At 44.9% G+C, this 13,139-nt stretch overlaps 1 protein-coding gene across 1 annotated transcript in view; it reads left to right on the top strand.

The window, feature by feature from the left end:
• The first annotated feature begins 5,275 nt into the window (after window positions 1-5,275).
• The window catches only part of LOC144511304 (lamin-B3-like), a 76,836-nt gene continuing 68,972 nt past the window's right edge, over window positions 5,276-13,139 (top strand). Inside the window, exon 1 of the mRNA XM_078241544.1 lies at window positions 5,276-5,725. Coding sequence (XP_078097670.1) covers window positions 5,280-5,725 — 446 coding nt within the window. The 5' untranslated portion in view covers window positions 5,276-5,279. The remainder of the gene's footprint in view (window positions 5,726-13,139) is intronic.

The following is a 13,139-nucleotide window of genomic DNA, read 5'->3' as shown; positions in this document are numbered from 1 at the left end:
TCCAACAGGTTTATTTGGTAGCAAAAGCCACACAAGCTTTCGAGGCTCTGAGCCCCTTCTTCAGGTGAGTGGGAATTCTGTTCACAAACAGAACTTATAAGACACAGACTCAATTTACATGAATAATGGTTGGAATGCGAATACTTACAACTAATCCAGTCTTTAAGAAACAAAACAATGGGAGTGGGGAGAGCATCAAGACAGGCTAAAAAGATGTGTATTGTCTCCAGACAAGACAGCCAGTGAAACTCTGCAGGTCCATGCAACTGTGGGAGTTACAAATAGTGTGACATAAATTCTGATTCTAGGATCGCATGATAAAGACTCAGGAGGAAAAAAGCAGAAATATTTATGTGAAATAGTGTGACATAAACCCAATATCCCGGTTGAGGCCGTCCTTGTGTGTGCGGAACCTGGCTATCAGTTTCTGCTCCGCGACTCTGCGCTGTCGTGTGTCGCGAAGGCCGCCTTCTTACTGTGTTTACCCCAGTCCAACGCCGGCATCTCCACACTGGGAGATTCAACAATGATAATGGCATTGAAGGTCAAGGGTGATGGTTAGATTTCTCTCTTGTGGAGATGGACATTGCCTGGCACTTGTATGGCACGAATGTCGGCCCAAGTCCAGATATTGTGCATGTCTTGGACATGGACTGCTTCAGTACCTGAGGAGTTGCGAATGGTGCGCAACAGTCACATAACGTTATACACCTTCAGACACTGCATCCCTGCCAGATTTATATCTAATGCCTGCTATTTGGTTTAATGGATTGGGAAAAAGATTCAGCCCATCAACCTCAATGATGTGGAGTAATCGGTCTCAGAGTTTCATGCACACTTATTCAAATGATTGGGCAGGGCACTGTGCTTAGTGGGATTCTTAACGGCTGAAAACACCTGAGCAGAAGATGATTAATTATTCAAATGTGAATGTTGACATAAGGAGGAACTTTTAATTTCTAATAGGGAAGGGCATCAAGTGTTATCAGGAGCTGAGACCAGGAATGTATTTAGAATACAACGTACAGAAATTACAAAATGCACCAACGCTGCAGTTAGAGTATACATGAAGCCGGAAGTTGGTATCAAAGCCTGAGGGAACAGTGAAATGAAGCAGACCGAGACTCCCTGAAGGAGGGAATTCTCTGTTTCACTTCAGGAAGTTGAAGCTTTCACTCCTGATTTGCATTCCACGTTTAATCTTGGCATGAAACAGTATCGGTTTTCCATCAAAATGGGGGAGGCGTGGCACAGTGGTATTGTCACTGGCCTTGTAATTCCAGAGTAATGCTCTGGGGACCAAGGTTCAAATCCCACAATGGCAAATATTGAAATTTGAATCCAATATTAATTTGCAACTAAATGTCGAATGATGACCATGAAGTCATAGATTGTTGTAAAAACCCATCTCCGTTACTAATGTCCTTTACAGAAGGAAATCTGCCATCCTGGCCTGGCCAACATGTCACTCCAGATCCACAGTAATGTCACTCAGCTCCACAGCAATTAGGGATGGGTAATAAATGCAGGCCCCACATCCCATGAAAAAAATAATATAGGAAAAAAATGACCTGAAATCTTGCTCAATTCTACATCAGAAAGTTATGCATTTTAAGTACAAAAATCAAGGCTGACACTCCAGTGCAGAACTGAGGGAGTCCTACACTCGTAGAAGTGCTGTCCTTCCATAGAATCTCTACAATGCATAAAATCCTACGGTGCAGAAAAAGACCATTCAGCCCATTGAGTCTGCACCAACTCTCCGAAAGAGCATCTTACCCAAGCCCACTCCATCCCCGTAACCTTGCATATTTACCAAGGCTAATCCACCTAATCTATACATCTTTGGACTATGATATGTTAAAACGAGGCTCTACTGACTCAGGTAGATGTGAAAGACAAAGAAGAGCAGTGTCCTGGTCAATGTTTATTGGCAACTTACCACCTCCTGATAGCATCTGTGGAGGGAAGAACAGAGTTAATGTTTTGAGTCCAAATGATTCTTCTTCAGAGCAAAACAGAGGGAGAAAAGTGATTGATTTGATATTGTTTAAGAAGGGATAGAGCAGAGTAGGTCAGGGATGGGTGAGAACTAGACAAGGGGAGGCGGGGGAGGGGAGGCATTACTGATGGCCGCAATTTTCCAGCCTCTCATCAGCAGGTTTCTTGGCAGCGAGAGACGGCGTGTCATTTGCTAGCGCGGGTTCTTCTGGTCCTGCCACTGTCAATGGGATTTCCCTTGTAACCACCACATGCTGCTGGGAAATCTGTGACAGGATTGCACTGTCGGTGGAAGCAGAGGATCCGCCACGACTGAACAGCTGGAGAATTCCGGCTGACAATGTTTGTGGGTCTTTTTTATTCATTCATGGGACATGGGCGTCACTGGCTGGCCAGCGTTTTATTGTCCATCCCTAGTTGCCTTTGGAGAAACACTGTTCAACCACATTGCTGTGGCTCCGGAGTCACATGTAGGCCAGAGCAGGTAAGGATGGCAAATTTCCTTCCCTAAAGGGCATTAGTGAACCAGATGGGAAAAGAGAAAATGCTGGAAAATCTCAGCAGGTCTAGGCAGCATCTGTAATGAGAGACATTTTGAGTCCAGATGACCCTTTGTTAAAGCTCCAGTGAACCAGATGGTTTTTTTCTCGACAATCAATAATGACTTCATGAGCATCAGTAGATTCTTAATTCCAGATATTTTTTATTGAAGTCAAATTCTACCATCAGCTGTGGCGAGATTCGAACCCGGGTCCCCAGAACATTAGCTGAGTTTCTGGATTAATAGTCTAACGATAATCCCACTCGGCCATTACCTCCCCTACAAATGCAGCCTTTAATGGGCTGATACTTTGATTTGATTTTTTTGATTTGATTTATTGTTGTCACGTATTGGTATACAGTGAAAAGTATTGTTTCTTGTGCGCTATACAGACGATAGATATCGTACATAGAGAAGGAAAGGAGACAGTGCAGAATGTAGTCTTACAGTCATAGGTAGGGTGTAGAGAAAGATCAACTTAATGCGAGGTAGGTCCATTCAAAAGTCTGATGGCAGCATGGAAGAACCTGTTCTTGAGTCGGTTGGTATGTGTCCTCAGACTTTTGTTTCTTTTTTCCGATGGAAGAAGGTGGAAGAGAGTATGTCTGGGGTGCTTGGTGTCCTTGATTATGCTGGCTGCTTTTCCGAAGCAGCGGGAAGTGTAGACAGTATCAATGGATGGGAGGCTGATTTGCGTGAAGGACTGGGCTTCATTCACAATCCTTTGTAGTTTATTGTGGTCTTGGACAGAGCAGGAGCCGAACCAAGCCGTGATATGGCCAGAAAGAATGCTTTCTATGGTACATCTATATAAGTTGGTGAGAGTTGTAGTGGACATGCCAAATTTCCTTAGTCTGCCGAGAAAGTAGAGGTGTTGGTGGCCTTTCTTAACTATAGCATCAGCATGAGGGAGCAGGACAAGTTGTTGGTGATCTGGACACCTAAAAACATGAAGCTCCCGAACATTTCTACTTCGTCCCTGTTGATGTAGACAGGGGCATGTTCTCCACCACGCTTCCTGAAGTGGATGACTATCTCCGTCATTTTGCTGACATTGAGGGAGAGATTATTGTCGTCGTACCAGATTCTCTCTCTCTTCCCTGTACTCCGTCTCATCATTGTTTGAGATCCAACCCACTTCGGTGGTGTCATCAGCAAACTTGTGTGGTGAACCATAGATGGTTACCACTATGGGTACTGAACCATAGATGGTTATCACTATGGGTACTTGTACATATGTTACTCTTGTTACTGTTGGGGTTAGGGTTGGGGTGTTCTACCTGTTAGCATTGTTCTGTGGTACACTCCAGTTGGCTCCGCCTTCCTATAAGAGTATAAAGGTCACTGCACTTCCTAGTGACCCTTTAGTCTGGGATTGTATTGTTAAGCAGTATGCTCTATTCTTGTTGCGAATAAAAGTCTTTATTCCCGGGTACGATCTAGCCTCCCGAGTGGATTAATCGCACATCAACTTGTAAATGGAGTTGGAGGGGAATTTGGCCACACAGTGTATAAAGAGTATTGCAAGGGGCTGAGGACAGAGCCTTGTGTCTTTTGATGACCATGTGATTGGGCTGGACCCTACGGAAAGGCTGCGCTGGAAGCCGAGCCAATCGGGAGCAAGGACGCATGCTTCAGTGAGGAAGCTCGGTTGGAGCCAGGGAGGAGAATAGGGTGGATGTGAATTGTAGTTCTGTCAAGACACTTATCTTGTACATAAATTATACTGATAATAAATCGCTTATTGTTGAAACTACAGCAAGTTTGTTTCGACTTTACTCGTGTTAAGGACTAAACAAAGCGATGATGTTGGCATAAAAAGCAGAATGTGTTAATAGTAGAACAAAAGTCAGTGAAAGCAAAACTTCAAAACAAGTGACAGGTGAAATGGGGATACAAATGGGATTTTAAAATGGGCTCAGGATGGAGAAGAGGGAAAGTCAATGTCTCCTGATGAATTATGGAGTTACAGGGTCATAGAGGTTTACAGCATGGAAACAGGCCCTTCGGCCCAACTTGTCCATGCTGCCCTTTTTTAAAAAACCATTAAGCTAGTCCCAATTGTCCACATTTGGCCAAGATCACTCTATACCCATCTACGTAACTGTCTAAATGCTTTTTAAAAGACAAAATTGTACCCGCCTCTATTACTACCTTTGGCAGCTTGTTCCATTCACCACCCTCTGTGTGAAGACAAATTGTTCCTCTGGACCCTTTTGTATCTCTCCCCTCTCACCTTAAACCTATGCCCTCTAGTTTTAGACTCCCCTACCTTTGGGAAAAGATGCTAACTAACTAGCTGATCCATGCCCCTCATTATTTTATAGACCTCTATGAGATCACCCCTCAGCTTCCTTAAGTTAGATGAGGAAGGGTATTCAGAGATGTGGCTGCCTCCCAGGCACCAGTGGAGTTTTACTGTGTGTGTGAGAGACTCAGGTCCTGTGTCAGAAATAGACACACTCCAAAATAAAAAGCAATGTGCTTGGCCCTAAATAATGAGGCCTTTAAACCACGTGAGCACATTCCCTGAACTTGGCAATGTTCCAACACGTTAGAATTTGATCTTTAAAAAGGATACAGCTCTGGGGGTAATAAAGCCCTGATATAGAATATAAAACCTGCCCCAATAGTAACTCACTCATTGTCCTTTCTGAGGCAGAAATATGTCTTTTCGTGGGTTCAGTCTCAGATAATGGTCTTTCAGAGCAATTGCTGACTTTTGAGTGAGTGAGTGATGTGTGACTGGGACATCTCCCTGCAATTCGGGCACTGCCACAGCTCCCGGCTCCCGGGGCAGAGAGAGCCCCCTCTCCCGGGGCAGCCAGCCTCCCCGCTGCCTGAGCAGCCAGAGCCCCGCGGCATGTCTCTGCGGAGGTCCGGGAAGGCGAGCCCGCTCCGCCTGAGCCGCCAGCAGGAGAAGGAGGAACTGCAGCAGCTGAATGACCGCCTGGCCGCCTACATCGAGCGCATCCGCTGCCTGGAGCTGGACAAAGAGGCGCTGCTGCGGCAGCTAACCGAGTCCCAAGAGGAGGAAAGCTCCGGTTTCCGAAACACCCGCTCCCTGTTCGAGAAGGAGTTGGCCGAAGCCCGGGAGTTGCTGGACCGCACGGCCAACGAGCGGGCTCGCCTGGAGGTGCGGCTGGGCAAAGTCAGCGAGGAGCACCGGCACCTACAGGAGAGGTGAGGAGGGGGAACCAGGCACCTCCCCCTGTCCATCCCCACCTCCCCCTGTCCATCCCCACCTCCCCCTGTCCATCCCCACCTCCCCCTGTCCATCCAGCCCTCCTTTCCTACTACCTCACTCTGTCCCTACTACTTCCCTCTATCCCACCTCTCTCCATCCATCCCTTCCTCCCTACTACCTCACTCTGTCCCTACTACTTCCCTCTCTCCCCCCATCCCTCTCTCCCCCCATCCCTCTCTCCCCATCCATCCCTTCCTCGCTCTGTTCATCCAACCCTCCCTCACTACTACTTCCTTCTTTGCCACCTCTCTCCATCCATCAATCCCTTCCTCCCTGCCTCCCCCTCTCCTACCTTCCTCCCTCCCTCTCTCCCTCTCTCCCTACCTTCCTCCCTCTCTCCCTACCTTCCTCCCTCTCTCCCTACCTTCCTCCCTCTCTCCCTACCTTCCTCCCTCTCTCCCTACCTTCCTCCCTCTCTCCCTACCTTCCTCCCTCTCTCCCTACCTTCCTCCCTCTCTCCCTACCTTCCTCCCTCTCCCTACCTTCCTCCCTCTCCCTACCTTCCTCCCTCTCCCTACCTTCCTCCCTCCCTCTCTCTCTCCCTACCTTCCTCCCTCCATCCCTACCTTTCTCCCTCCATCCCTACCTTTCTCCCTCCATCCCTACCTTTCTCCCTCCATCCCTCTGTCCATCTCTCCCTCTACTACCACCCTCCATCCCGTTGATTTGATTTATTATTGTCACGTGTATTGGGATACAATGAGAAGTATTGTTTCTTGTGCACTATACAGACAAAACACATCTTTCATAGAGTACATAGGGGAGAAGGAAAGGAGAGGGGATAGAATACAGTGTCACAGTTACCAATAGGATGAAGAGAAAGGTCAGCCTAATATATGATAGGACCATTGAAAAGTCTGATGGCAGTAGGGAAGAAGCTGTTCTTGGGTCAGTTGATGCGTGTTTTCAAACTTTTGTACCTTTTTCCCAATAGAAGAAGATGGAAGGGAGTCTGCCCTCCTTTTGTCTCCCCTTCCCTTTTCCTAACCATTCAGTCACCCTCCCCGTCACTGTTATCCAGTGGTTGGTTGCCTCTCAAACAAAAATTACAATCTATTTTCTGCACTCTGATTAGGATTTGATATGAATTGTTAATGTATATGGAAGACCCAAGCCAGTTGCTGTTGGGACTATTGGAACCTAATCAGGCCTCAACATTCAACATTGCATTTATTCTACAAAAGGTTGTCTGTAGCTGGAACTGTTAGTCCAAAGGGGACAAATTAGGATTCAAATGTGCGCAGCCTTCATTTGACCCCTTCCCCCAAATTACCAAAAAATTGACAATTGTCATGTCAATCAGTTGACAAAAAAATGAGCTGCTATAAGTCATTGGGATCACGTGCAATGATTTATCGAGAGGGTATTTAATAATCCAATCCCCACACATGGTCCATCCACAGATCTCAAATTTTGAGGGTCCTACTACCTACTTACCACCCTCTATTTAAAAAAAACTTTCCCCATTTTAACTTAAACCTATGTCCCCTAGTAATTGACATTTCTACCCTGGGAAAAAGACTCTATCTATTCTATCTATGCCTCTCCATAATTTTGTAAACTCCTATCAGGTCATCCCTCAACCTCTGATGTTCAAGTGAAAACAAGCCAAGTTTGTCTAGTCTCTCCTCATAGCTAATACCCTCCAAGCCAGGCAACATCCTGGTAAATCTTTTTTGTATGCTCTCCAAAGCCTCCACATCCTTCTGGTAGTGTGGCAATCAGAACTGTATGCAATATTCTAAATGTGGCCGAACTAAAATTCTGTACAGCTGCATCATTTTGCTAATTTTTATACTCTATGCCCTGACCGATGAAGGCAAGCATACCATATGCCTTCTTGACCACCTTATCCACTTGTATTGCCACTTTCAGGGAACTGTGGACCTGTACAACTAGATCCCTCTGTATGTTAATGCTTCAAAGGGCTCTGCCATTTACTGTATACCTCCCTGCTGCATTAGACTTCCCAAAATGCATCATCACGCATTTGTCTGGATTAAATTCCATCTGCCATTTCTCCGTCCAAGTCTCCAGCCTATCGATATCCTGCTGTATCCTCTGGCAGTCCTCCGCACTATCTGCAACTCCCCCAATCTTTGTGTGTTATAGATACCTTGATTATTGGGTGGGAGAACTGAAGGTTTTGTTTGGGGATCCAATTTGTTTCTAAAGTATGATAAGAATTATTGAAAGATTGGACAAAGAAATGTTAGTTAACTTGGGTAGTCTTATGAACTGAAGAATCGCAAAACTATCAATCTTCAAATAACAGGGGAGACTAGAAAACAGATTCCCATGCCCTCCACCCCAGGAGTAACAGACGAGGAAATCATCATCACAGTTAAATAATTTGGTGATTTTATTCACTCATTTTGAAGAGAAAAGGACAAAAATAGCTTTAGAAATGGATTTCAAAGTACAAGGATTTGCACATTGTCAAATATATTCTGTGGGACAAGTTAGTTTACCTCAGTTGATGCTATGCAGCGCATGTTTGTAGTTGTAAAGATTTACTTGTATGGTGGGATTACTCTAGGTGTTGGGAATGTTTGACAGAGCTCCACATGAAGGTATTGGTTGGTTGTGATTATCAGGGAATTCTGTGTGTTGGATATTGTCCATAATTAGGTCAGGTTATACATGGTCCTTGAAGAGAATGGCCTGAAGTTGTTCGTTCAAAACATTTAAACACCCTGTTGAGTGTGCATGTTCCCTTTCTTCAATCCCTGTCAACCAAAATGGACTATTCTTTTATTCCTTGCTAACATGTAAATAACATACTAAATACACATTTGTGTCATGCAATGACGAGAGAATAATCATCTCCCCATGGCATTCAATGGCATTGATGTGGAGATGCCGGCGTTGGACTGGGGTAAACACAGTAACAGATTTAACAACACCAGGTTAAAGTCCAACAGGTTTATTTGGTAGCAAATACCATTAGCTTTCGGAGCGCTGCTCCTTCGTCAGATTGCTGAATCCCTCCATCATCAACAAGCTACAAGTTGCCATTTGCCTAAAACTTAATTGCGCCAACCATATAAATATTTTGGCTACAAGAGCAGGACAGAGGCTTGGAATTCTGTGGTGAATAACTCATCTTCTGACTCCTCAAAATCTGTCCATCATCTACAACGTACCAGGCAGGAGTATAATTGTGTAAATATGTACTTTCCACTTGTCTGGATGAGTGCAGCTCTGCTCAAGAAGCTTGATATCCAGGACTAAGCAACCCCCTTGATTGGCACCCTATTCACCACTTTAAACATTCACTCCCTCCACCATTGCGGCATAAGTTTGTCCTATGATGCAATGCAGCAAATCGCCAAGAATCCTTTGACAGCATCCTTCAAACATGTGACACTTTTCACCTATAAGGAAACTGGGAGCATGGGACATTGGCAGGTTCCTGCCTATACCACGCGTCAATCCTGATTTGGAACCAAATCACCGTTCATTCATTGATAGGAAACAAAATCCTGGAACTCACTCCCTAATAACACTGTAGCTGTACCTACAACACATGGACTGCAATGGTTCAAGACGGCAGCTCACCACCACCTTCTCAAGGGCAACTAGGGATGGGCAATGGGCCTTGCCGGTATTGCTCACATTCCATTGAAAGAATATAACAAAAATCCTGCAATATGTGGATACTAACTCTTTACAATACATTGTTTCATTAAAAATAACGACCCATTTTGTCACCGAGGATGCTCCCAAGAAGTGAATATTATTTTCAGTTTGGGCTGGCTCCTTATTCATCCAGCTGATTTTTTTTGTTGTTGAAGAACTTGGCGCGGCACAGTGGTTAGCACTGCTGCTTCACAGCACCAGAGACCCGGGTTCGATTCTGGCCTTGCATCACTGTGTGGAGTTTGCATGTTATCCCCGTGTTTGCATGGCTTTCCTCCGGGTGCTCCGGTTTCTGCCCACAGTCCAGAGATGTGCGGGTTAGGTTGATTGGCCATGCTAAATTAACTCCAGTGTCAAGGGATTAGCAAGGTAAATGCATGGGGTTGTGGGAACACAGCCTGGGTGGGATTGTTGTCGGTGCAGACTTGATGGGCCGAATGGTCTCTTTCTGCACTGTAGGGATTCTATAATTCTATGAATTGGTATCATCCTTTGGAATTATTTGCTTCCATGCCAATTTTGCTTTGGCGAGGTTTCCATTCGTGGGAACAGTATGTGCTGAGACAAAATCAACACATCTGATGCACATTTACCATCTAGTTTACCAAGGGAGACAAGTGTGTGGTCATGATTTTTTTTTGTCAAAATAACCATTATATTAAGCGATGGAACCAACTTGGAGTTATTAATTCAGTGTTGGTCATAATTGAAGACGAGATGCCTGATATCCTTTTTCATTGGAAAAATCTTACGTACCTCCACTACAATAACAGCATGATAGTCTAATAGTAAATTTGAATTGACTGATTACATTCCTTACAACTGGCCTTCTAATGCCATTCTCCATCTTGCTCTTACTAGCACTTTCTGGGTAATGTCTGTAATTTTTGTCCATCTAGAACATAGAACATTACAGCGCAGTACAGGCCCTTCGGCCCTCGATGTTGCGCCGACCAGTGGTACCAATCTAAAGCCCCTCTAATCTACACTATTCCAATATCATCCATATGTTTATCCAATAACCACTTGAACGCTCTCAACGTTGACGAGTCCACCACTGCTGCAGGCAGGGCATTCCACGCCCTTACTACTCTCTGAGTAAAGAACCTACCTCTAACATCTGTCCTATATCTCTCACCCCTCAATTTAAAGCTATGTCCCCTCGTGCTAGCCAACACCATCCGAGGAAAAAGGCTCTCACTATCCACCCTATCTAATCCTCTGATCATCTTGTATGCCTCTATTAAGTCACCTCTTAACCTTCTCTCTAACGAAAACAACCTCAAGCCCCTCAGCCGTTCCTCATACGATTTTCCCACCATACCAGGCAACATCCTGGTAAATCTCCTCTGCACCCTTTCCAACACTTCCACATCTTTCCTATAATACGGCGACCAGAACTGTACGCAATACTCCAAATGCCGCTGCACCAGAGTTTTGTACAGTTGCAGCATGACCTCCCGGCTCCGAAACTCAATCCCTCTACCAATAAAAGCTAACACACCGTACGCCTTAACAACCCTATCAACCTGGGTGCCAAATTTCAGGGATCTATGCACATGGACACCCAGATCCCTCTGTTCATCCACACTACCAAGTATCTTACCATTAGCCCAGTACTCTGTATTCCTGTTACTCCTTCCAAAGTGAATCACCTCACATTCCTCCGCATTAAACTCCATTTTCCACCTCTCAGCCCAGCTCTGCAGCTTATCTATGTCCCTCTGTAACCTGCCACTTCCCTCCGCACTGTCTGCAACTCCACCGACTTTAGTGTCATCCGCAAATTTACTAATCCATCCTTCCACGCCCTCATCCAAGTCATTAATAAAAATGACAAACAGCAGTGGCCCCAAAACAGATCCTTGCGGTACACCACTAGTAACTGAACTCCAGGATGAATATTTCCCATCAACCACCACCCTTTGTTTTCTTACAGCTAGCCAATTCCTGATCCAAACCACTAAATCACGGTCAATCCCATGTGTCCGTATTTTCTGCAAAAGCTTACCATGGGGAACCTTATCAAACGCTTTGCTGAAATCCATATACACCACATCAACCGCTTTACCCTCATCCACCTCTTTGGTCACCTTCTCAAAGAACTCAATAAGGTTTGTGAGGCACGACCTACCCTTCACAAAACCGTGCTGACTATCCCTAATCAAATTATTCCTTTCTAGGTGATTATAAATCCTATCTCTTATAATCCTTTCCAATACTTTGCCTACAACAGAAGTAAGGCTCACCGGTCTATAATTACCAGGGTTGTCCCTACTCCCCTTCTTGAACAAGGGGACAACATTTGCTATCCTCCAGTCTTCTGGCACTGTTCCTGTAGACACGTGAAGATATGAAAGGCCAAAGTATTCATTGTTTCACGTACCATGGGGCTGTCTAAAGACCCTTCCATTTTGAAAGAGTATTATCTCTTTGAGCAAATGGCTACTTCCAATGTTCCTCGGAACTCACGTGCAATTTGCAAAATCGACCTACAGCTGACTCGGGGCATTTTTTGGTAATGCAATTAATTGGTTGGTTACAGTAGAGTGAAAAGCTCAAATTGGCTGTACTCTTGAATGTGCGTAACATGGGTCATGAAATGACTGTGTGACAAATGTTGATCTCATATTTTTCCTGTTGAACTTCCTTGGAATATCAGTCATATTAATGTTTTGTTCTAATATACAAAATGAAGAAGTCCCAAAAATGAAAAAGTATCTATCTTCGTTTTGGTTGTCACTCAGTTTGTGCCTTGAAACATATCATACTTACTGTACAGAAGGAGGGTATTCGGCTCATTGAGCCAGCACTGACCACAATCCCACCCAGGCCCTATCCCGTAACCCTACGTATTTACCCTGCTACTCCCCCTGACACTAAGGGGCAATTTAGAATGGCCAATCAACCTAACCTACACATCTTTGGACTGTGGGAGGAAACCGGAGCACCCAGAGGAAACCCACGTAGACACGGGGAGAACATGCAAACTCCACAGAGTGACCTGAGGCCGGAATTGAACCCGGGTTCCTGGTGCTATTTCATAACTGTAAACTTTTTTTAAAAAAATTCACTCTCATTTAAAATTGAATTGATGGAACCACTTGCTATTGTATACCGCAATTATAAAAGCTGCAGAAATGTGAAGATGTGAATTTAGTATTAAGCGAGTTAAACCTCCGATAACCAATCGCTGCCTCACAGCGCCAGGGACCTGGGTTTGATTTGGCCTTGGGTCACTGTGGAGTCTGCATGTTCTCCCCGCATCAGCGTGGGTTTCCTCTGGGCGCGCCTGATTCCTCCCACAGTCCAAAGATGTGCAGGTTAGGTGTATTGGCCATACTAAATTGCCCCTTATTGTCTCAAGATGTGTAGGTTTTGGGATTAGTGGAGTAAATACGTGGGGTTACGGTGATGGGGCCTGGGTAAGATGCTCTTTTGGAAAGCCGGTACAGACTTGATGGTCTGAATGGCCTCCTTCTGCACTATAGGGATTTTATGAAAAGTCAATCTTCACTCAGTTTTAGAATTATTGGAAGTGAGACATTATGGATGTGGTAACTCCTACCCCGCTAACCCCTCCCCAGTGTCAAAGTATCTCTTTATAAACAAATAAATGATGCCTTAAAAGGGAATTTTTGTGTACAAGAAAAAAAACTTAACAAAAACTTAATACTTCAGAACATCATTACCATTGGTGATGTACTC

This window comes from Mustelus asterias, chromosome 24 (genome assembly GCF_964213995.1).
Source record: "Mustelus asterias chromosome 24, sMusAst1.hap1.1, whole genome shotgun sequence".
Lineage (NCBI taxonomy): Eukaryota > Metazoa > Chordata > Chondrichthyes > Carcharhiniformes > Triakidae > Mustelus > Mustelus asterias.
The sequence above is the reverse complement of the archived record's forward strand: the minus strand, read 5'-3'. Positions and strand labels throughout refer to the sequence as shown.